The sequence below is a fragment of the Pongo abelii genome, chromosome 11 (assembly GCF_028885655.2).
Source record: "Pongo abelii isolate AG06213 chromosome 11, NHGRI_mPonAbe1-v2.0_pri, whole genome shotgun sequence".
NCBI lineage: Eukaryota > Metazoa > Chordata > Mammalia > Primates > Hominidae > Pongo > Pongo abelii.
The window spans coordinates 138551627-138576918 of NC_071996.2; the positions used below are offsets into that span (position 1 = coordinate 138551627).

The 25292-nt window shown below is 50.1% G+C and overlaps 1 protein-coding gene across 14 annotated transcripts in view; it reads left to right on the plus strand.

Moving 5' to 3' along the window:
• Window positions 1-25292, plus strand: part of SH3BP4 (SH3 domain binding protein 4) — a 103590-nt gene that overhangs the window by 60035 nt on the left and 18263 nt on the right. For 9 of the 14 annotated variants that reach the window (XM_009238261.4, XM_063713137.1, XM_063713142.1 and 6 more), the window contains one exon: window positions 23262-23511. In XM_009238261.4, coding sequence (XP_009236536.3) covers window positions 23394-23511 — 118 coding nt within the window. In that variant the 5' untranslated portion in view covers window positions 23262-23393. Of the gene's footprint in view, window positions 1-15549; window positions 16203-16228; window positions 16561-23261; window positions 23512-25292 lie in introns of those variants that run through there. The other 5 variants (XM_009238264.4, XM_063713141.1, XM_063713145.1 and 2 more) reach the window with 3 other exon arrangements.

Below are 25292 nucleotides of genomic sequence, written 5' to 3' on the forward strand. Positions count from 1 at the left end.
ATTCCTGGCAAAGGCTCAGTACCTGTGTATTTAGTGAATGTCCTTCCTCTCGACTTACATTAAGGAAGACTCCAGTTCTGATAACTCTCTGGTTGTCAGAACATATGTCTGTACCAGCTGGAAATGAGAAGGATATGAGCATAAGAAGTCTTGCTTTTGGGAAGCAGCCCCATTCATATACAAGGAGATGGATGGGAGCCACCCTGAAGCCCTTCTTGCAGTTGATTATTGTCCATTGAGCAGTTGCTGCTGCATTCCAGGCTCTGGCTGGGGGATGGGATTCTGAGAGACAGGCACAGCCCTTGCTGACCCGGAGCGCACAGCTTGGCTGGAGAGACACACAATTCAATAAGCTGTTACAATAAAGTGATTAGGTCCTATTATAGGGAAAGCAAGGGGCTGCTGCCCACACACTCAGTGTGGACGCAGGGAGCAGCTTATTGGTTTAAACACTCTGGCATCTTCCCTCCAGCTGCTCATGAATGTTACGGGGCGCTGACAGTGGCTCAGGGTACTGGGAGGGACAGCCAGCCCAGAGGAGACACAAGAACAGTAACTGGGATGGGAAGGGCCCTGACCTCGGCAGACCATCCCTGGGGTCCCTGCTGCACACGGCACAGTTCAGTGATTGACAGCCACAGCCAGTGACCCAGCGTCTTCACCCCACAGACAGGTCATGCTGACCAGGCTCCACCTACACAGGTTGAGAAGGGTGGTAGCTACAAATGTGTCCTGTAACGTTCTATAAATGGGAGCCGAGGGGACACCTGAGTTACCTGCCAAATTTTCATCCTGGTTGTCATGTTTGGATCATTGTACATCCCACCTAAAGAAAGCACGCCTTGTGTCTGAGTGGGGACAATAACCAGCCGCACTGCAAGGGAGAGCTCTTCCTTTTACTGCTGGGTGACCTGTGTGCCTGCAGGCCTGGCCTGACCCCAAGTTCATAGTTCCCCACTTTCACCTGCCCGGCTGGCTGGGCTGCAGTGCCTGCAGAGTGCAATGGCCCTTGCCATCACCCACCTTACTCCTCGGAGTGCATTACGCACATCTAACCCTACAACGCGTTTCCATCTCGGAGTGCATTACGCACTTCTAACCCCAACATGCATTTCCAACTCATGGCGTGCCATTGTCCCAACTTAGTCCCCACTGTGGTCCAAGGAGCAGGAGGAAGGAGACAGGGATGAGTTTTTAATATTTTACCAAGGATCAGATGAGAAAGCCAAGGACCACACCAGATGAGTGCAAAGGCCTCCAGGAGCAGGGCTGGCCTTTCTGTGCCTCGGCTGTGGGGCTGGAGGCCGGACGCCAAATGTGCACGCTCTCTAAATGCAGATGGTGACATAGCTTTTCTCCCAGGCTGTGGACACTTCAGCCCACTCACAATAAAAAGAAATGTTTCCAAAACAGCCTTTCTGTTCCCTGGTCTTTTCCCAGAATGAATCTTGAATCAGCAGAGGTGAGATTCAGTTGTGAGAGAAGACACATTAAAACCTTAAATGCTGACTTGCAGGGCACATCTGGCCAGTGTGGGAAGGGAGGAGGTCTTCAGGCCTCCGCTGTCTGAGTGGCCTTCTCCCTGGCCTGCGTGGTTTGCTGCCAGCCCTTCTTCCCTTCTGTGCAGAAGGTCCAGCCCGTCTTCCCCACAATCACGCAGGAACCTTGTGTATGGAGCTGTTCCCCCTTCTCCAGTTGTCCCCGGTGTCTGGGCAGTCCATGTGCTTCCCAGCACTCCTGCAGGCTGGGGTCTCCCGCCCTTGGCTGGTTTTCACTCAGCTCCTACCAGCTGCTGGAAATTTCTCCTTGGAGTTTGATCTTAGAGCTGTGACTAGGAATGGGCATTCATTTGCATTAGTAATTACTTTGTTAGTTGGTGCATATACTGCTGCAGACGAGTTGGGCCCCACCAGGAGGAACTTGATTTTCTGGGGAGATCAACACTGCCTCGAGAGCTCCCAAGGTAACTGCTGGACTGAGGGCAAGGGGGTTTTGCCTGCAGTCGCTTGCAGGGTCTCCGTTCTGCTCTGTCTTTTTATTCCCAAGCCCCTCCCCCCATTTTCTAATGGTTTGAGTGCATTCCTAGTTAATTGCAATGTTCAGGTAGCTCCAGTGTCTTAGTGAAAGTTAGTGTGAAAGCCCCAGTGATTTGGTTTCCATTAAGAAATGCCTTTGCCCAGGGTCACCTGGTGAGTAAGTGGAGTGTGAAGATTAACCTCTTTGTGCCTCAGTTTCCTCAGCTATAAAACAGAATGATAATATTAACCCCCTCCTAGGATTGATTTCAGAAGCAAATGATTACTACTATCTACCATATATAAACAATGTACATATAGAATGTATGTGTATTATGTACTATTGTTTTCTATAAAATTGTTATTTATTTACTGAAAGGTTTATTATAATATTATTAGCTATTAAAGTATATGTTAATCAACTTAAAAAAAAAAAGAAATGCCTTTGTGTGGCTCTTACGGTGACATAGCAGGATTTTGTAAATTGCACGGTGGATATAGAGGTGTAATTACCCGTTGCCTGCCGACATCAGCCTGATCCTTCAGGAATGTTTGGTGAGCAGGATTGGGCGATGCCAGATACTTTGGGCTCTTAGGAAAGTCCACTCAGCGAGCATGGAGGCCGCCTGAGTTTCGCGGTATAGGCCTCGTCCCTCTGTTTCTGGAGCTCGCCCTCTGTGTGCTCTTGGAGTCTGCATTGTGTTAGATGTTGGAGGCGCTGGGGAGGAAGCGCCCACATGGCATTGAGGGGAATGAGTTCTGAGAATAGGGATGTGTCCGAGCCTTCTCAGTTTTAGCCTTTAGGGAAATGTTTGTTTCCTGGGGCCACCATAACAAAGCACCACCAGCCAGGTGTCTTCCCCGTGGAAGTCTGTTCTCAGTTTGGGAAGCCCGATGTCCACAATCAAGCATCAGTAGAGCTGTTCCTCCTGAGACTGTGAGGGAGAATTTGTCCCATTCTCCACTCCTGGCTTCCACTCCTCGGCATCCCTTCTTGGCTTGCGATTGGTCACTGTCTCACTGGGTCTTCACATCATCTTTCCTTGTGTGCATCTCTCTGTGTCCATATTTCCTCTTTGTATAAATGAGGATACCAGTCCTATTGGATTAGGGCCCCCAGTCACTTCATCTTAACTTGATCATCTGCAAAGACCTTCTTTCCAAAGACAGTCACATTTACAGGTATTGGGGATGAGGACTTCAGCATCTTTAGAAGGGACAAAGGGTATTAAAACAATGGGAACATAGTGACTTCTCAGTATTATCCTCTCCCTGGCCTGGGGGCATTTAGGTTTTAGCCAAAAGGTGCTTGTTTACAAGCATTTCTGGGTTATCCTTTAACCCCTTGTTTGGGCCTTAAATGGCTCAAACAAATGCAAATAAGGTGCAGTGAATATCCCTAAACCTTCACTAGTGCAGCCCATAGCTAATGGGCACAGCTGTCAATGGAGGTAAAATTTAGTAATTGATTAGTAGTTAATAAAGAAATCATACTACCCAATTTAATGAAGCACCTGTTAACCCAATCTGGTGTAATTCTTTGCATTCCAGACCACAGTGGAACACTTGGGAAGCAGCAAGGCTGAGTAAAAATAAGAGTGTGTCAAACAAACTTTCACAGACTTTGAGCTATTATTGAGGAAAAATGTAGGGCCTGGGTGTGAGCTGGGTCATGATGAACCTCTGCAGAAGGCTCAACTTCTAACCTCTGCAGGGCATGTCCCGGGCCCGTGCCGCGTTATCTCACGTGGGAGCCCTCGCTGCTGTTGTCCCTCCCTATGGCCGATGGGGACAGTGAGGCACAGAGGTCAGCAACTTCCCCAGATCATGTGGCTGATAACTGCAGTGCTTAGACATGACTGCAGGGCTCTGTGGGGAATGCAAGGATGGTTTGAGTCCAGTGTTAGCCCGAAGGACTGGCAGTGAGAGGATTTCAGTGACTGTGGTGGATACAGTCCACTCTGGTAAGCCAGCGTTTCCCAGGTGAGTAGAGGAAGGTTGGGAAGGAAGAGCCTGTGGGCAGGTTCTTGAGGATCTGAGTGGTGGGGGTGGCCAGAGGATGGGGCTGGCTGAGAATAGATAAAGGTGTGAACCATCTGGGAGGCTGGTTGTTTAATGTGGTGCCTAGTCTGTCTCAAGAGTAACACGTCATCCAGGGAAGCTCCCTCTCAGATGTCCTCCTGCGTGGTATTGCCAGAAAGAGACCACAGCCATGGGCGCCTTGCTAGTTAATCTTGAGAGTGGCTGAGCTGGGTCGGTATGAGAAAGGTGCAAACGAGGGGCCTCGTGGGGTCCCCTGTGCTCATCAGCGTCAGTCACATGGGGGTACGTTGCAGAGATTTGGGGGACACACATTTGGCTGGGATTAAGAAGCTCAGATTAGAGCGATAATTCTGGGAGAGTTGCTTCCCCACCCAGGGATATTAAGTAATGTCTGGAGACATCTTTAGATGTCACAGCAAGGGGTGGGGGGGCCGGGGGAGGAGAAGTGAGGGGAGAGGGGTAGATAAGGTGGCCACTGCACTGGGCCCAGGGGAGCTTGCTGTAATGGACGTAACCACGTGGACAGAGACTTGGGCCAAAAACATGAGGCACATCTGAGGAATGAAAATAAGACATGCTTTGTTTGCTGCTGCTTCTGTGTAAGAAGAGATTTGGAAGGCCAGGCAAATTTCCTGTAAGTCACCTGAGCATGTGGTGTACTGGGTGTACTGCTGTGTTGTACTTAGAAAGGGAACACTTTCCTCTGTGACTGGAAGTGTCTGGTGATGCTGAATGCTAAGCTGGGCCTGGGGAGCTGACTGCCCTCAGCACCACCGCCCATTCACTCGTCCTTTCTTTTCTTTTCTTTTTCTTTTTTTTCTTTTTTTTGAGACGGAGTCTCACTCTGTCACCAGGCTGGAGTACAGTGGCGCTATCTCGGTTCACTGCAACCTCCACCCTCGTGAGTTCAAGCGATTCTCCTGCCTCAGCCTCCCGAGTAGCTGGGACTACAGGCACACACCACCATGCCCAGCTAATTTTTTTGTATTTTTAGTAGAGATGGGGTTTCACCATGTTGGCCAGGATGGTCTCGATCTCCTGACTTCATAATCCACCCACCTCTGCCTCCCAAAGTGCTGGGATTACAGGTGTGAGCCACTGCAACTCATCTTTTCATCCATCCTTCTATCTGTCTGTCCATCCAACCATCCATCCATCCATCCCTTCCGAGCTAATGCAGAGATGCGGGTTTCTGTCTATGGAGGATGGGGATGCCACCTGACACATCCCTCAAGAACAAAACACGTTGACTTCAGAAGATACAGGGAACACAGAGAAAATTACAAGCAACAACATAAATTATCCAGATCTCACTTCCCGCAGCGAGTTTCTGTTTGCCTTTTTTTTTTTTTGGTATATAGCCTTCTCATGTACCCAAAGAAAATTGAGACTATGCTATAATATTGTTTGGTAAAATACTTTAAGATTTAATATATTCACATTTCTCATATTTTAAAATCCTCTCCTGGCTGGGTGAGATCCAGCACTTTAGGAGGCCAAGGTGGGTGGATCATGAGGTCAGGAGTTCAAGACCAGCCTGGCCAAGATGGTGAAACCCGTCTCTATTAAAAATACAAAAATTAGCCAAGTGTGGTGGTGGGCACCTGTAATCCCAGCTACTCGGGAGGCTGAGCCAGAGAATTGCTTGAACCCAAGAGGAAGAGGTTGCAGTGAGCTGAGATCGTGCCACTGCACTCCAACCTGGGTGACAGAGCGAGACTCAGTCTCAAAAAAAAAAAAAAAAAAAAAAATCCTGTCCTAAGCCATATTAATGGCTGCTTGGCATTCTGTCATCCATAGATCAGACTTTAATTAATCAGTTTCACCCTCATCTGTGGGGTTATCTTGAGCTTTTGTGTCTGGCTTCCCATCTGTCTTCTCAGGATGAGTGACTGGGCATAAGTTGCTTTATCGACATGGGGTGAGCATTGATATTTCTGCACATGTGCTTATCTCCCCTGCCCCCCAGGGGCCCAGTGTCATTCACTGGGTGCCGTGTGTCAGGCCCCCTCCCCTGCTTTTTCATATGAGTGTAGTGTTATCAGCGTTAAAATCCCTCTCAGGAAATTAGAGGCAGTGCCACATTAAATCTGTAATGAATTATTTTAGAATGTTGGTTTTAGGTTGAACCACATCAAATGGTTGATATTCAACCAGTTTTTTTGGTTCTTTCTGAAACGCAGCAGGACTCTTGGTGGGTCCACTGGAGCAGAAAGCACTGTAGGTACCTAGAGTCTTGGGTCCTGTCAACACCACCTACATAAACATTCTGTACGGAAGTGAGACACAGGCCCTAATTCTGGGGCCCTGGCAGATCTCCATGGCCCAGGGTGAGTGAGGGTAGACGAGAGCTTACAGGGTCTTGGATTACCTGTGTTCACGGGTCTAAGTGGCTTATGGTGTAGCCAAACCCTTGGTGTGGGGCAGGGAGGTTGCAGGAGGGAGGGAGTTGGATGATTGTTTCCGTGTAACTCGTATCAGACCATGGCCCTGAGTTCATTCTACAGAGTCTGGGTGCTTGCTGGGAGTGAGGTGCAGTTCCAGAAGCCAGGGGATTGGGCAGGGGGCTTGATAGACTAATAAATCAAACAAAACAGCAGTCCCTGTGCCTATTTTAGTCTTGTGGGGTACGGGTACAGGCTGTCCCTCCCAGGCCAGTGTGCAATAGCCAGGTTCAGGCCTCTGGGCAGGTGAATAGGAAAAGCTGCCACTTCCCTCTTAAACACCAACATTAGTTACCGTAGCATCTAGCATGATTCTGGCATAAGCTTGCCTTCAGAGAGGCTTTATTGAATAGGTAAATCATTCTTCCACCTCTCCATGATCTTTGCAAGCAAACGTTCCTGAAAGTTTTGAGCAAAAAAGACATGTATTATTATGAGTAATTTAGATGACTATTGTTTCCACAGTGAAGTACTTCTGGGAGAAAGGGAGGCAGGACTGGGGTGCTCTGGGAGGCCCCTTTGGTGTGCAGTGCTGCCTTTGGGTTCCAGTTACTTTTTTAAGCCCATTTTCCTGAGTGACTGAGTCATACCTGGTGCTGTTCTGGGAATCAGGGCACATCTGGGAACAGGGAGTTTGTTCATGGAGCTTACCTTCCAGAGGGAGCCAGGAAATAGACAAGACCTAAAGACAAAGTTGATTGAGGTAAGTCATGTGCCCTCGAGGAAACAGCAAAACCTGCTGAGCAAGGCTGCAGTGGCAAGTGGTCAGATCGACCTTTCTGGAGCAATGGCACTGGCCTGCGATCTGGGTGGCAAAACTTATCAGCCAAGTGACGTTCTGGAGCAGGGCTTGCCTGCCAGAGGGAACAGCCAGTGCAAGGGTCCTGGGGCAGGAATAGTTCCGTTGTGCACCAGGAAGGAGCAAGGTCAGGCAGGGCCTTGGGGCCTAGTCAAGAGGTGAAATTTTGTTCTGAATGCAGCGAGATGCCCTTGGAGGGACTTAATTTGTTGAAAGAGCCCTGGGTGCCCTAAGGAGAATGGTCTTATTGGTGAGTGAGTGGAGGGAGTGGAACCAGGGAGCCCAGGTGGGAGGGCGCTGCAGGGCATTCAGGTGAGTGACGGTGCACACAGCCGGGAGCAGGTAATAGAGAGAGGAGATCAGACTGGAATACACTGGCGATCACACTGACTGGACACAGTGGGCTGGATTGGGGGCAGAAGAAAGGGAGAGATGTAGGGAAAGCCTCTTGTGTGAGGATGATGGGCTTGATGGTGGGAAGGGTGAATTTTTTTTTTTTTTTTGAGATGGAGTTTTGATTTTGTTGCTCAGGCTAGAGTGCAGTGGCGTGATCTCAGCTCACTGCCACCTCCGCCTCCTAGGTTCAAGCGATTCTCCTGCTTCAGCCTCCCAAGTAGCTGGGATTACAGGCATGCACCACCACACCCGGCTAATTTTTTATTTTTAGTGGAGACGGGGTTTCACCTTGTTGGTCAGTCTGGTCTCGAACTCCTGACCTCAGGCGATCCACCCGCCTCAGCCTCTTAAAGTGCTGGCATTACAGGTGTGAGCCACCACGCCTGGCCAGGGAAGGGTGAGTTCTGTTGTCACCACTGTTTCTGCTGCTGCTACCTTCTCAATCTAGAAGGAGGTCCATTCCATTCCTCCTTTTCCAGATGAGAGATCTGAGGCCAGAGTTCCCAGAATATACTCTAAAGATTCTTAAAAAAAAAAAATCTTTAAAAGAGACAAAGAAAAGCAAGTTACATGTTCTATATGGAAATGTTGTTGTAAATGATATTTGAATTGACTATTGATCAGATTATGAGAAAGAAACTCAAGCTGGAGTTTGTGGCCCCCCCGAGGGAGAGCCACCAAATCTAGGAAGATTCTTCTTTGCGACGTAAGAGAAAGAACGGGAAAGGCAGTGAAACAGACACCACTGAGCTGGGCAGACTCTGGCTTGCCCTGAAGCAGGTTTGTAGGAATGGGTGTCTTTAAAACAAGATTTTAGTTACTGAATTGAAAATGCCTAGATATAGAAATAAGTGACTTCTTGACCAGGTTCAGTAACTCACGCCTATAATCCCAGCACTTTGGGAGGCCAAGGCAGCAGATCACTTGAGGTCAGGAGTTCAAGACCAGCCTGGACAGCATGGCGAAACCCTGTCTCTGCCAAAAAATACAAAAATTAGCCAGGCGTGGTGGCGCATGCCTGTAATCCCATCTACTCAGGAGACAGGGGCAGGAGAATTGCTTGAACCCAGGAGGCAGAGGTTGCAGTGAGCCGAAATTGCACCACTGCACTCTAGCCTGGGTGACAGAGCGAGACCCTGTCTGAAAAAAAAAGAGAAGAAAAATAAGTGACTTCTCTTTTGCAGCAATAATCTCCTGAAAATATAATCGGAAAAAGAGACAGCATTCACGGCAATGACAACATCCAAACCCAAATTTAAAATATCGTAATGTATTGAAAATGTTTTCTGCAAAGAAAACATTTTGAGTCCTCTTCCGACTACTACTGTTACTACTACAGCTGTTGTTAGTGGTAGTGCTGGTGTTACCCAACAGTTATTTTTAGTGCTTTCAGTTAACATCAACCCTAGAAGAAGTGCTTTTTGTGTACCTATTATCTCATTGTGTTTTCATTGTTTCCATTTTGCAGTTAGGGACTCCTTTCAAGGTCAAGTGATTTTTGCCCTGAGCCTCCCACGTGGTGATTGGTAGTGCCCAGGCCCCAAGTCCATCAGCCAGACTCTAGGCAGAGTGTCCCACCCTCATAATCTTGACACCAGGGAGGGGCAAACTGTAGTCTGCCTCTTGTTTTTTATAAATACATTTTTGTTGGAACATGATCCTACTCATTTATTTGTATCATCTACAGCTTCTTTTGGACCACAAGGGCAGAGCTGAGTCTTTGTGACAGAGAATATATGGCCCCACAAAGCTTAATTTACTCTCTGTCCCTTTACAGGAAAAGTTTGGCTGTCTCTGCCCTACACTGCTCTGGGACTCATATCTAAATCAATGGGGACCCAGCCACATTTGTGGAAGAAAAGATGCAATAGTATAAAGATGTCACTTCTTGTAGCACAGTACCCAGGAAATCCCAGTGGGAATATGTTTTTGCAGAAATTAGATGGTGGGAGACATTTTATTAAATTATTCTAAAGTTTATTTGGAAGAGGGCCAGGTATAGTGGCTCACTCCTGTAATCCCAGCATTTTAGGAGGCTGAGGCATGTGGATCACTTGAGGTCAGGAGTTTGAAACCAGCCTGGCCAGCATGGTGAAACCCTGTCTCTACTAAAAAAAAAAAAATATATTAGCCAGGCATGGTGGCACATGCCTGTAATCCCAGTTAGGAGGCTGAGGCAGGAGAATCCCTTGAACTTAGGAGGCAGAGGTTGCAGTGAGCTAAGATCATGCCACTGTGCTCTAGCCTGGGTGAAAGAGTGAGACTTTGTCTCCAAAAAAAAAATGATAATAATAAAGTTTATTTGGAAGAAAAAAAAAGGTAAAAATAACTGATAGGACTTTGAAATAGAATAGTGCATAGAAGCCAGACCTTCCATGTAGTCCAACACAGCAGAACTATCATGGTTAAATAAAGGTTGATATTGTGATAAATATAGGCAAACTAATGACACAGAACAGCCCCGATTCAGACCCTAGTGTCTGTACACGTTTAAAAATGCATTAAGATGACATCACATGAGTCAGAAGGGGACAAATTGTTCAGGAATTCATGCAGGAGTAATTGCTCATCTGTTTGGTAGTTAATTTTGTAACATCCCTCCCCAAGAAGCAAAATAAATTCTTTGTACATTAATGTCAGTCCACAAACCTTTTTTTTTTTAAGTAAAGGAAAATAGATGTGAATGTTTATTGAATTTGTCATCAAGGGAGACCTTTCTATGCATCAAGGGGAAATGACAAAGGACAGATTGATATGATTAAATAATTGAGACTTTATCAAGTTACCAAATGGATTAGTGCAAGCAAGCACAGAGTGGGGGAGATATTTGCAGCTGACCTGCTGAGATTTTAGGATGTAATTGAGCAGAGAGTGCAAAATGATAATCCACAAGGTAGGACAAAAGAAGTAGTTGCTACTTGGCCAGGTATGGTGGCTCACACTTGTGATCCCAGCACTTTGGGAGGCCGAGGCGGGCAGATCACTTGAGGTCAGGGGTTTGAGACCAGCCTGGCCAACATGCTGAAAACCCGTCTCTAATAAAATACAAAAATTAGCCAGGTGTGGTGGCACACACCTGTGGTCCCAGCTACTAGGGAGGTGGAGGCTGCAGTGAGCCGAGATCGTGCCACTGCATTCCAGCCTGGGCAACAGAGCGAGACTCTGTCTCCAAAAAAAAAAGTAGTAGTTGATACTTGAACTATTTCTGACTAATGGTCAAAAGAGGGTGGATTGAAATGTTGAAAGCGGGTGAATCGAGACATTGACGGCCCATCCCCTCGTTGTCAGATGAGCAAGGCTTTTCTTGACCTGCTGGTTAGGGGTGAGAACTGGACACCCGCTGCTGTCGAGAGGATGGATTGTCACAGTCTTCCAGGACTGCTTTTGGTAACCCTTCCTACTCTACCTGAAAGCAGTCCTAAGAAAATAACCCAAAATACTGAGTACGATTAGATACAAAGATGATCATTGCTGTGCCACTTACACTAGCAAAAATGTGGCAGTCTTGCTGGGCGGAACAGGGTCAGGGTGGTGCTCCCTCTGCAGAGTTGCAGTTGGGGCCCTATGGGTCTGGTTGGGCCTCACTCCTTGACCTTGTCCCTCCTCACATCTTTCTAGCCAGTAGCCCACGTCTCCTACTTAGTGGAGTAATAAGGCCAGGAGAAATAGGTGGACCTTTATTTTCATGTAATGGCAAAATGACTTTCCCCAAATCACAGAGCTGGAATTGGGAATCCTGGAGTTAAATCCACCGGGATTAGTACACAATTAGAGGTGCTCAGTCAAGTATCTGAGAGCGTCCAGAATCAGCTCAGCTGGCCGCCTTTTCACTTGCCCATAGCATGGCCTTACAAAGTTGCAAAGACCTGCTGAAATCAAGGCCTCATATTTCAGAATAAGAATGGGAATTCAGGCTGGGCGCGGTGGCTCACACCTGTACTCTCAGCACTTTGAGAGGCTGAGGCGGGTGGATCACCTGAGGTCAGGAGTTCAAGACCAGCCTGGCCAACATGGTGAAAGCCCGTCTCTACTAAAAATACAAAAAATTAACTGGACATGGTGGTGGGGACCTGTAATCCCAGCTACTTGGGAGGCTGAGGCAGGAAATTGCCTGAACCCAGGTGGTGGAGGTTGCAGTGAGCCGAGATCGCACCACTGCACTCCAGCCTGGGCGACAGAGTGAGACTCCATCTCGGGGGGAGGGAGGGAAAGAATGGAAATTCATTTTCTAAAAAGCATTTTTGATTATAGAAAAATCTTAGGAAAATTAAGAAAATTTTGAAGAGGAAAAGAGCTCTTCATACACTTGCTACCTAAAGTCAGCATTCAGTGTGGAATTTACTCTTCTTTTTCTATAAAAGGTATTTTTTTGAAAACAAAGTAGAAGAAGATTTTATTATACAATCTGTGGATTTAAATTTTGAAATATTATGTTGTATGGATTTTCCATTCTATTAAATAGCCTAAGAAGAATTGTAATGGCTGCACGGCTGTTTCTGGAGATATGGTGCCCTCAAGCTCTGTGTGAGGAACTAGCTTGCTCCCATCTCCATGTCACCAAACACTTTATCTACATCTTTGATTTCCTAAGGACGGGTATATTGAGGGACAGTGGGAGGGGAGGAGGGACAGGAATTCTGTCCCCTCTCATTTTCTTAATAAATATTGGTCAAGGATGGATTTTTCATTGCTTTGTTGCTCTAGATATCTCGATTAGTAATTCATGGACATGTGAGCTCTTCAGTAAGGAAATTCATTCATTCATTCACAAATTGTACTCATTGCTTAGAGGCCAGATTCTTGATAAACTGGTGGATAAAACTGCAGTTGCTCCCTTTCTTTGTGGCTGAAGGTCTGGCTGAGAGGCAGAGGCTAAAACAATAAACTAAGGAGTGACACCTTGCACAGTCGTCTCTCCTAAGCGACGCCCTGAGGGCCCATCCACAGTTTGCATGCATGGGCTTGGCAGGTCAGGCATCCTGGGGTGTGTTGGCGCTTTTTCAGCAGATCCACTGGGTGGGCTTTGATTTCTGCTTGTGGCTTTTTGCAACGACTGTGGCATCCTCATGGCTGCTTTGGCTTCAGGGCTCCACTCACGTCCTCACAGTATGAAATTCCTTGAGCCTCAGACATGGCATGTGTGTGTCACTAATGAGAACTGTTGGTAGAATCAGGAACAGTATTAAACCCTAGAAGCCGCCTCCCCCTCTCCAGCCTGCTCAGATCCAGCATTTTCATCAGGGAAAGCCCCTTTCAATAAAAGTGAGGCCTCCGTTTTCTCATCTGTAAGATGTATGTGTGGAGCTGGCTAGCTCTGCAGTTTTCAGAATGGCACCTAAGATGCACTTTAAAACATTCCTTTGAGTTAATGTGTACTAGAAAAGATCTATCAAGTTGTTAAAAGCAGGTTGATTGATAAAGAAGTATTAATAACATTTGATTTTTTTTAAAAGAAGATGGTAAGTCAGTGAGTAGTGTTTGGAGGGCACAAATACTTCCAGTGCCGATGCTTTGCGGTCTTAAGTGGCAGGTGGGAGCTGGGAGTCTGAGTACAGCCCTCTGGTCAGCCCCAGTCAAATGAATGGGGCTCTCTGCTTTGCTCTTAAAACGTCTTCAGAGACAGTTGCACTTTTTCTCTCTGGTCACTGGCTGGGGACCAGAGCTTGGAAGTATTTCTGGTCTGGGCTGATCACAGGGTCCTGCTTCATAGCCTGTCTGCTGTCAGCCGTCTGACACGGGCGGGCCAGCCTTCCCATGTGATTCAAGGGGGCTGACAGCAGCCCATTGCCACAAACGTCTGCCTAAACCCCAGGCTTGATGAGCACTTGACAGGTACACACTGGTGTGTCTGTAAGCTCTTCGTGATTCTCAGCGGCAGGGTGAGGGTGGGGAAGGAAGATGTAGGTGAAGAGCTTTGACCTAGGAGCGCGCTAGGGAAGCGAGCCAAGGTGTCTGCGGAGTTCCGGTCCCATCCACACCCAGAAGACATGGTGGAGGCCCCCACCCCTCTCCTGTTGTGTTGGTTTCATGTGTGTGTCTTTCCAGCTTAATGATAAGCAGTCGAGGGAAGGTCCGGGTCCTGCTTTCCCTTGTGTATTTACTGGTCGTGAATGCACGTGATGCTGAATTAATGTCTGAGCACAACAGTCATCCCGTGCCACAGATGGCACCAAGCACCAAGCTTTGGAGGCCCCCACAGTCTGTGGGAGACAATCCAAGCTTGGGCTGGGCACTGCGCTCAATGCTGGAAAATTATAAAGACAGAGCAGCCAAGTCACCAGCTTTCAAGGAAACGAGTGTAGTCAGGGAACTAAGAAAAAATAACAAGCATGATGAACAGTGTGATGCCGGGGATAAAAGCAGTAAATGCCTAGGGATGATGACGATGTGTCCAGGAGAGCTAGGAAAAGAGGTGGACTTCCATTTGCAAAGGCAAAGGCACTGTTTCAGGGGGTCATTCTCCAATCGGTAGGTTTTGATGTTATAGAAATGGGGAGCCCTGTTGGGTCTTCAAGAAAGTGGGTGGGAAGAAAGGCACGAGGTCTGGAGATGTTTTAGAAGAAACAGTAGCTGTGTTTGGTGAGTGCATGGGATGTACGGAGGAAGGTGTGAAGAATCTGGAAAGCTTAGAATGTCTCCCACAGACTGTGGGGGCCTCTGAAGTCTGAAGTAATGGTTGCTTTGAATGCAAGGAGATTCTGGGGTCTGTGCAGTGTGCTGAGAACAACCCCACAGAGGGGATGGGGGGGAGGGATGGAGCCAGGAAAAGAGGAAGCAGGGGAGAGGGGAGGCAGGAAAGGGAGGAGGCCAGGTAAGAAGAAGCTGAGGCCTTGGAGAGGGACTCGCACGCCCTCCCCTCCTCTTCCTGACCTGTCGGGGGATCCCCAGCCTCAGATGTTCTCAGTCTGGCCGGTGAAAACATCTGGAATCGTGACTCCAGCTGCGCTAGCCCTCTCACTTTTTACAATAAAAACTGAGCAAGCAAGGAGCACCTAGTGACGACTCATGGCCCTTGTTTTCTCCGCATCTCTGTAGTCTGAGTCACCAGCTTGGCACCCACAGTTAAGCCTTGAATGTGTGCAAGTTATAACCCAGTGTCTGGCACGGAGAACCTTAGCGCTCCTTCCCCTCCAGGTCTTCCATTCTTTTGTTGGTTTGCCTCCAATACGGGTTCCCTCAAAACCAACTCTCTTCCATTTATTTCTGTCCCTAGTTTTGAGCACAGAGCCTCGTTGCTACAGCCTGGCATTCAGTAGATGTTCACTAAGGTGACCTTTGTGCGTAGTCCCAGGTAGATGTGGCACCCGGGATATGCCCACCTTTCTCAAACTCAGACTGGAACGCGTGGTCCTGCCCTCATTCCTCATTCTTTCACCCTGTGGCGTGGCCTTGGCTCTGAATAACCGCTGCCACCTCCTAAACTGAACTCAGTTGTTTAGGGAAATGCACCCAGAGGGGCACTGTGAGTGAGTCTGATCGGCTGGCGTGCCTGTCGGTGGCTGCCCATGCCTTCCGATGGGCCGTGCTGTTTTCTCCCCCAGGAAGAGGCAGCCCGCCCGAGCCCCGGGCAGCATGTTCCTCCTGTGCCCTGGGTACATTAGGCGAGATCAGGCGCGTTCAGGGTGGTATGACGATAGGCAGTGCTCCGGGCGCATTAGGAAAGGTTCTGCTGATCAGGCTTCTGTAACAGGGCGGGGCATCTGCTAAGGTGGCGGGAAAGGTTTGGATTTCACTGCACCTGGGCTGGTCCTCGCCCTCAGTGGGAGCCTCGAATTCCCTGCCAAGCCACGCCCAGAAGCATCCCGGCAGGGACACCAGTCACGTGTTGACTGCACTTGGGCTGTTGCCCAGACCAGTCGGGTCAGGACTAGGAGGCAGATTTCCACGATTTTGCCTTTGGAATGAGAGAGCGAGCTGGGGTGTTAACCCCGTGGTCTCCTTGTGGTCCCATCAAGTGACTCTGTGAAAGCCAGTTGTCCCTCCCACCCACCCCAGGCCCCCAGCCTCTGAAGGCTTCTCCACTATAGCGATGGGGTCCAAAGCACGGGGTGCTGGGTGTCAGGCTGTCAGTAACAGGAGGACCGACCTGCTGGGGCGGAATGTCTGTGGGTTTTAGGGTCCTCCGGAATGCGCTCTTGCTCAGGGAGGGAGGTGAGCTGATGTGATGAGTTTCCATCGACAGAGCTGGTGACAGAAATTACAGAGAGCAAGTGGAATCTCACGCTTTTTGTTTGCTAACCCGGAGGAAATCTGATGAAATCAACATGATACTCCAGAAATTATCATCAAGCATGGAGAATGAGTCATCCTAAACAAGGCACACAGAGAATTGGCAGGGGAGGAGCAAGGGCAGTATTTATGCCTCGATCCCCTCCAGGCCGGCTGCTTTCCTTCTGCAGCATTCAGGATCGTGGCCGCAGGAGAACGGAGGAGAACATGAACAGTCTGTGCACTCAGCCTGAGGTTCCCGTAAGACCTTCTCCGCCCCAGACACGCTCTCGTTAGGTTGGTTTTTCTGGATTGGTTTGTTCTCTAATTGTTCCTTGGGGCAGATCATTGGCAGAGGCCACAGGGAGAATATTCTGTGATCTGGAGTCTGCGCGTGGCGTGATGGCAGCCGTAGCGGAGGGGGTGTGTGCGGGTTCTTGAGTTTGCCGCCGGAATCTGTCAGTGATTCCTTCTGTATGCAGTGATGTCGTCTGTTCAGAGGCTGCCCTCTTGGTTCCTGGGGAGGAGCTAAGAGCAGCCTCTTTTGTCTCTAAATGAATCAGCCTTTGCATAGAAAAAGGAAAAACTTATCAGTTATGAGCTCAAATGCGTCTTCCTGTCTTCCTAGACCTGACCTCGGCTGGGAGGTGAAGAGGTGAGATGGAGCCTGGTCTTCTAGGGGGTCTTGAGATCCAGTGGTGGCTGCCCTGCCAAGGGTGGGCCCTGCAACTGCAGGCTGTCCTGGAGAAGTGACCACTGGGACCTGCTGAGTAGAGGGTGGTCAAGCTTGTTGGACTGTCCAGGTAGACCCGAGGTGCCCACCAAGGGAACCTGTTGGTGTTTTGAGAATGTGTGGCTTAGGTTTCAGGAATAGAGTAGAATTTCTAAATTCAGCCTCCTGAGTATAATCCTATCACATCAGCCATTTGGCTCCTTTAAAGATTATCCCAGAGATACCTACCAAGGTACCTCTGAAACAGTCATCTTTGTTGAAACCAAATTCATTCATTCATTCATTCATTCGGGTTTGAGAGCCAACCATGCACATGACAGGAACAGAAAAAGACAAACAGATGGTCCTATGTCCTGGGAATGCTCAGATTATCATAGAGAAATTGGGCTAGGGACAAGTCTGTGCATGGTGTGTCTAGCGGTGATAAAGGGCAGAGAAAGAGGATGGGGTGAGGGCTGGTTGTGTTGACATTTGAGCAAAGATCTGAATGAAGTGAGGGGACGAGAGCATCTCGTGTCTAGGCTGGGACCTTCTGGGCTGAGGGCACTGCATGTGCAAAGGCCCTGTGGTGGGAGGGGCTTGATACCTGGGGAACTTCATGGAGACCAGAAGAGTCAAGTGGAAGAAGGCAGAGAACAGCAGGAAATGGGACAGGGGCTGATGATGTTGGGCTTCTAGGGCACTGGAAGCTGCTGATGAGAGCCCAGGAGCCTTTGGAGGGTTTCAAACAGAGTCCGGAGGGCGTCTGACTGACTTTTCAAAATGTTCCGGCTGCTAATTGAGGGGTGGACTCCAGGCCGCAGGCAGGCCTGCTGCAGAGGAGCTGATGACTGTAATTGCGTCGAGAGATGACGGTGGTGTGGAGGTGCTGGGGAGAAGTCAGCCAGAGGTTGTGTTCTGCAGGTGGAGCCACCAGGAGTGCATGAGAGAGGGATGGAGCAGGGAGGACGGGGAGGGATGTTGGACTTCTTGGCTGGTTGGGTGGAGCTGCCGTGCATGGCTGAGATGGGTGAGGCCAGGGGCAGGGGTTTGGGGCAAGCTCCAGAGTTGGCTTTGGATCCAGGAAATTCAAGATGCATCTTAGGTACTGAAGGGAGCACTTGGTGGGCAGGGGGGTGTCTGAGTCTGAGGTTCAGGAGCCACTTGTCAAAAGAATGGGAACGCAGCCATGTCTACCTGTGCTTTGAGGGGGCTCAGGCTGCCTGGGCATTTGAGTTGGTGGCTCCTTAGCAGTTTTCCTAGCCAAGGGGAGATAGCCACACCCACGAACACACCATTGTCTGTCATGGCACGTGCCTGGGAAGGTAGCTAATGTATGTTTCCTAATATTTTCTAATTTTAAAAATGTTTTATTGTGCACATTTTCATACAAGTACATAATTTTAGGAAAGATAGCATAATGAACCTTTGGGAGCTCATTATAAAGTCAATCACAGCATTGTGCCTTTTACAATACTCCTTTTCTAATAAAGCAAGGACCAGTTCACGGGTGTGGCACTCGGGATGGGCGAGTCGGATCTGAGGCTCTGGGCCGTGGGCTCTGGGCTACCTGCGCTCCACAGGCCATGCACTGGTGAGTCACTCTAGGACCTTGCAGGGCTGGGGAACAGCGGAGCTAAGAGATGGGCAGAGAGAAGACGGGCCTCCTGGAAGCTTGGGTGAGGCCTGGATGCTCCAAGCAGCAGTTGAAGGAACAATGCAGAGGTGGACGGTGCTGGGCCGGCTGGAGACACAGCAAGCTCCAGCGAATGTGGCCGGTGATTGATTGAAGGGTTGAGCTCAGCGATATATAACCCTGGAGGTACAGGCGGAGACTGAGTAGTGGGGGGCTTTGCATCTCAGGCCAGGGGAGAGCAGACTGATTTTTTTAAAAGCGGTGAACACTGTCCAGAGGTGTTCGAGCAGGGCAGCAGCATGGCTTTGAGAAAATCAAGGGCTCAGCAGAGGTGGATGGTGAGGAGCTTGAGGAGCTCCAGGGGCCCAGCAGCCACTGGCAGCGAAGGCCTGGGCAACTCTGGGCGTGGGAAGAAATAGTTAGCAAGACTGGAAGCAGAGAGTGTTTTGTCAGGCTCATGTCTTGGCTGCATTACCCTGGGCAAGTTGCTTTAGTGATCTCTCCAAGCCCGTTTTCATGGAATCTGCAAAGTGCAGCCAAGTCTGGTACCTGCTGCCTAGGGCCCTTGAGGACGCAGTGGGATGGTGCATGGTGGAGCTTGGAGCGCAGCCTGTATGTGTGCTGTAAGGGGAGGACACATAACCGTCAGCATCCACGTCTGTTCGTTAGATGCTATTAGAATCCATCGGGGGAAGTGGGTGATCCAGGGGAGATTGAGAGGTTATCACCCAGAGGTGGCCAGTGAGCGTGGCCACACCAGGCTGAGCTGGGAGGAGGAGGAGGGGTGGGAGGGGAGAGGATTCTGCTGTAGGAAAGAGGACAGAGGTGACATCCCAGTGAGGAGCACACAGGGCAGCCCTGGGATGCTGGCTGCATTCTCCATCCCGTGCCAGCCCCCTGTAGATGCGGTGGTGTCTGGAGGAGCAGAGCTTCCCTTTCAGCCCTCGGGGTGACTCCACCTGCTCAGGAAGGTTTTGGGAGTGGGGAGCCTTCTGCACTCAGTTCATACCAGGGCTGGCTGCCCTCTTTCTGTACTGTAAAAACGGCCCCGAGGGTTCGGACAGTGGGCACCTCTGTTACTCACCCCTGAATGTCTGGATGGGTGTTACAGCTACACTCAAGGATGGCCTCCCTCTGGCCCTGGGGAGGAAGCTGTCAATCTGGGGATTTACAGAGCACTGAGGGCCACAGGACACACGTCTCCCACCTGCTGTGCGGAGGGGAGGGCTGCCTGTGAGTGAGCTCAGTGGTACCCGTGGGAACATGATGGCTTCTGGGCCCTGGGAGTGGGGCTTCCCTGCTTGGCTTCTGTCGGCCTGAAAAGGGGTGAGGGTGGCAGGGTCCACAGTTGTTGACTCGTCTTCCTTGAATGGTTTCCTCTATGGGGAGAGGACTGCAGATCTCTTTCTAGAACTGCAAACACTTTAGCTCTTTGTCTCATCACTGGTTCAGGGGAGTGGCCACACCCCGCCATCAATAATAAACACAAACACTGGTGCATCTCCAGAAAGCACGTGTGCAGTTCTGTGACTTCTTTCTTCTGCTCCCAGGGCGCTGGAGGCCATATGTCAGTAGTTTTCAAAGAAAACGACATTGCTGCTTCCATTTTTCCCTTTTCTACAGCCAGAGTTCTCCTCTTCAATCGGAAAGCTGCAGTGGCTTCCCAGGGTCTCCTGGGCAAGACTGACCCTTCACCACCGCGTTCTGCCCGCTTACCTGGCCTCCCGCCTTCGCTGCAGGCTCCACCACAGCCCCTCCATCCCTCTAGCCCCTCCACACTGGTGGAGCCAGGTCTTCACTGTGCCCACCTGTTCTTAGGCCTTCCACAGGCCTCTGGGCCGCCGCCTCCTCCTCTCTGAACACTCACTGGCATCTCACCTTCTATGGGCAGCTCTCTGGGCCCCACTAGGTGGCCAGTCGTGCTCTCCAGGTAACAGTTCCTGTTACCGCCCTAGGCCCCACCAGGGCTGGCGATGCCCTGAGCAGCCTGCGTGGAGCCCCAGGTGCCTGATGCCCGTCTCTGCTGACAGCTTTGCAGAGCCAGGACATGCAAGAAGCTTCTGGGAATGCCTCCCTCTTGTGCCCAGACGGACTTTTTGTTAACCCTCCATGAAATAATTCCTCCTGGGGTGAATGGGAAACCAGGCAATGCTATAGTCAGGAGGGGGCGGGGTGGCCGAGGTGGCCGAGGCAGCCCTTTCTCTTCTGCAGGAGAGTCGTGGGCCCAGTGGGAAGAGCACACGTTGGTGATTAACAGGAGTCTTCGTTCGGCCACTGTGACCCAGAGCCTCACCCGGCGCAGTCCTCGGAGTAGCTCTGGACTGGTGGGGGTGGGGGCACCCCAGTCCCTGACAGGATGGGCAGGTGGGCTCCAGTTGCCCTCACAGCTAACACCCCCTGATTTTTCCTCCTCCTCGGGTGCAGTCAGATGGAGACTCTCTGGCAGGAACTGTCACCGTCACACGTGAAAGGCCACATGGCAAGTACCAGCTGTGGGCTGGAGATTGTCCTGAAGCTCCTCCCTTCACCCACTCATGGGTCTCTTCGTTTTCTCTCTGCATCGATTCTCTTCAGTAAATGATCCCGCATTTTTGTGTGGGAAAGATTTTTACTCCTCACTCAGCCTGTTGAAGTCAGGCTGCTCTGGAGGTGGCTGTCACTGGGGTCTCCGCAGTGGCCTCCAAGCAGCCCGGGGGCTGGCACACACGGCCCTTGCATTTGGGGGCTGCAGGGCTGCCTGGCTGTAAGTAGGGTGGTCTCTCACGTGGCGGCAAGACCCCTTCATCCATCTCTGCACGCAGGCTGTGCAGACAGAGCCACTTGGTCGCTGCTTCTGGTAGGGGGCAAGGGTGCTGTGCCGTCAGTGCTGAGCCTCAGCGTCCCAGACCCCAGCAGAGGGGTGGAGAGTGGGGTGGAAGGAGGCCTCCTCCTGGCCTGAGCACCATCACTTCCAGTCGGGGAGTCTGGGTCCAGGGCGTCCGGGGTTCTCCCCAACGCACAGTTCTCAGGGGCCGGGAATAGGGAATAAGCATGCAGACCTGACTGTCGTAACTTCATACAGAAAGATGGAAACATGTGTGACCACCCAGTTTGGGGAGAACAGCTTCATTCCTTCCTGTGAATAACTGGCCTGGGTGAGTGCTGGCCTCCACTCCACCCCTCCTCACCCTGCTGGGTAGGAGAGACAGCGGGGCTGGGCTCAGGTGGGTGTTTTTTAAGGGAAGGGCCCCCAGCAGGGCAGCTCTGCCCCTCCCCAGAGAGGTGGCCGCCACGCCCTCCTCTCCTGCCACCTGCTGCATTCAAGCACCACAGCCCCGGTGGCCCAGCAAGGGAGGCTCATCTCTCAGTTCCAGGGGCCGGAAGTCCAAAGTCAAGGCTCCGGCCAGCTCTGTTCCTAGGAGGGCCCTCTTCCTGGCTTCATGTGTCCTCACGTGGTAGAGGGAGAGAGAACGGAAAGCTCTCTGGTGTCTCAAATAAAGGCGCTGATCTGATCATGGGGACCCCACCTTCATGATCTCTTCTAACTCTAACTACTCCCCACTGCCCCATCTCCCAGTGCCATCACATTAGGAGACAGAGCTTCAACACAGGAGTTTAGGGAAACACAGTTCAGTCCGTAACACTTGCCTTCTCTCCAGACAGTGTTCAGGTGCAGAATGCAGCCTTCTGAGGCCTTGAGATGGAAAGGACACCTCCCTTGAGCCACTGCCCGCCGGTCACTCAGAGCTGGGATTGCAGCTTCTGATGCAGTGGTGACAGTGGCTGAGACTTGGCAGGGTTAAATATTGAACACAAGATTGTCCCTATAGCAGCATGTGGACACACGCCTGGCTCTGCTCACCGCACGGGGGGCCCTCCAAGCCATGCTCACTGCACATGGAGTCTGGGGGAAGAGTGGGGATGGTCAGGCTCCGACCTGGCTGCTGCAGAAACGTTGCAAAGGGTGGTGTCAGGGCCTCCGGGTCTCTGCATGGTAAAGGCAGCACACTGGGTCAGAAGCTACATTCTCAGCTGTCTCTGGATAGAGGAACTGAGGAATAAGGGACCTCAGACCATCGTATATGTGCCGGGTTATGTAGGGGTGAGATTTGCCTGCTCAGAGCTCTAAGTACTGTGGCCAGCTATGACAGTGTCTGCCAGTTTCTCTTGGAGAGCACATGAAATTCACCGCTTTGAAATCGACTCACCTGCTGTTCCTGTCCCTTCTCCCTGGACCCTGGTGAAGGGCCTGCTCAGAGCCAGTCACCTCATTCATATCCAGAACCCCCCACATGCTTCAGTCCTGTCTGTGCGCCATTCCAGAAAGAAAAAGCAGAGGCCTTAGGGGTGATTCTTGTGGTCTCTTCCACGGAAAGATCTTTCCTGCTTAGTAACAGTGGTTCAGTAAATATGCCCTGGTTTCATCTGCATACGTTGCATTGAGAATACCTTATGGCCACTCTATGTTGTGTTTAGAATTGTTTATTTGGGGTGCAGGGGGATTTCAGGAGCGGATGGGTAGGGAGCATCACCCTTGGGGCCTCTGCTGGGCTGTGCTCATTGATGGCTGCTTCCCGGGGCCGAGTCACCATGATGACTGCTCCTGCGCTGGGATCAGCCACTCTGAACAAGCAGAGGCCGATTTTTCCTTTTCCGAGCCCTGCAGCTAGCAGCGTGGACTGTGCAGTCCTGCTGTGTCCTCCTCTTTGACTGCGGTGAATGGACTGGCCAGGTGCCGAAGCACATCTCACAAACCCCCTGTGCCCCTAAGAAGAGCAGGTGCAAACAGCCAGCCAGAAAACACTGCGTGGGCTGTGTGTGCCCAGGGTGCCAATGAGACAAGCACAAAGTGGGCACAGAGGCCAAGGAGCAAGCGCTGCTCTGCTCCGTTGGGCCAGGAAAGATGAAATGGGTCTATCCTCATTGGAACCGCCTGGAAGAAAGAGGATTCCCACTTCCCATAAAATTACCATTGAACCCATGTTTCGCTTGCTCGAGGGACTTTTTTTTTTTCCTCCTCTACTTTCAGGAAGAAGCATATTGCCGAGTGGATGCCGCCGCGCAGCGTGTTTGCTTGAGGCAGAAGCTTCAGCGTCTGCTGGGATAACTGGAGGAAGAAATATGAAGCCTTAGCGGCTTTACCCGGGAAGCGAGTTTCAAGATGGCGGCTCAGCGGATCCGAGCGGCCAACTCCAACGGCCTCCCTCGCTGCAAGTCAGAGGGGACCCTGATTGACCTGAGCGAAGGGTTTTCAGAGGCGAGCTTTAATGACGTCAAAGGTGAGCTTCTGGGGAACAGGACTGTGGCTGAGGGAGAACATTGGGATTTGCAAGTTGGGACCCAAGAACTTTTCTGCTTTAAAGATTGCCAGTTTAGCATTCAGATAATTAAAGTTTAGTTCTTTAAACTTCATCATGGTAATAGATTTAGCCCTGGCATCAAAGTCACTTGTCTTATTTTTTGGTTCCTCCTTATTAGTGAAACCCCTTCTTAAAACAGGGTATGTTTCTTTTTACTTGATAAAATTCGGTGACAGTGTGGTAGGGAGCTTGGTAGTACAGAAACCCAGGGGAACAGAGAGTGTGGCAAATAGATGAAATATTGAGAACCACTAGAGGAGAAAAAAGGTGGCTTAGGGGAGGGGTCAGCAAACCTTTTCTCCAAACGGTCTGATAGGAAATATTTGAAGCTTTACAGGCCATATACCATCTCTGTCACAACTGTTCATTGCTGCCTTATTGCATGAAAGCAGCCACAGAAGTAAGTCATTAAATAGCCAAAGTCGTGTTTCCAAGACAACTTTATTTTGCAGATAGCCTCATTTGGCCCCAAGGCCATGCTTTACCAACCCCTGATCTAGAAGGTGGTTCTAAAGTTTAATAACCCTGGGTCTCCGGGTTTCTCCAGTGGCCTCGTAAAATTGAGTTCATGAGAAAACCTATCTTTTGGACACCAAGGTGAATACTAGCAGGTCATTTTCTTCCTGGACATCTGCCCTAACCTAGGCCACATTCAGTCTCTGTCACATGCTCCGTTGGGGCTTGGCAGCTGCAGTGACAGCACCATCATCATCAATATCATCATCCCTTGGCTTTCTCTTAGCTGTTGAAATTGTCTTGCCTGGAGCACAGCTGAAAAATAGGAACTTGACTTTGACCATTTGTATCCTGAGCCCCAGCCTAAAGTCAGTGCTAAGTAAATGTTTCTTGAACTAAACCGCTATCCCCCAGATAAAGTTGTAATCCTCTACCCTGCTGTACAAAAAGTATATGCACTGTGTTTATGTCTGTCTAATTGAGTAGCTTCTCCTTCCCCTTTATCCCAAACATCTTCTCCCTGCCTCTGATTGATGCTGGCATCCCTGAGCATTGCTGTAAATGTTCTTTAAAAGAAATGTCTAGCCAGTGTGAGATTTTATTAATAAGAGAGCAACAGTGATTGGGTGTTGCCATAAATAACTGAAGCATTTATTTTTCAGATTCTGTTAATGGACTTTTTTTTTTTTTGCTTTATAGCCCAACTCATCAGAGTCAAAGCTAGAACTTGGGAGCATAAATTGTGTGATTTGGGCAGAGTGTTAAAGTGAGGAGGGCAGAGTCTTAAAGTGAAGTGAATTTTTAAAAATGTCAGTGGGCCGGGCGTGGTGGCTCACACCTGTAATCCCAGCACTTTAGGAGGCCGAGGCAGGCGGATCACGAGGTCAGGAGTTCGAGACCAGCCTGGCCAACATGGTGAAACCCCGTCTCTACTAAAAATACAAAAAATTAGCCAGGCATGGTGGAGCGTGCCTGTAATCCCAGCTACTTGGGAGGCTGAGGCAGGAGAATCACTTGAACCCAGGAAGCAGAGGTTGCAGTGAGCGAGATCATGCCACTGCACTCTGAGACTCTGTCTAAATAACAATAATAATAATGACAGTGCTCTGGAGGAAATATTGGCTGTTATCCCTAAAAGAATCCCAAATTTAGAGGAGGAAGGCAAACAAGACAGCCTCGAACGTGAGAAGGAGGACAGCCTCGAACATGAAGGGGAGGGTGTTTTGAGAATCTGAGGTGGACAG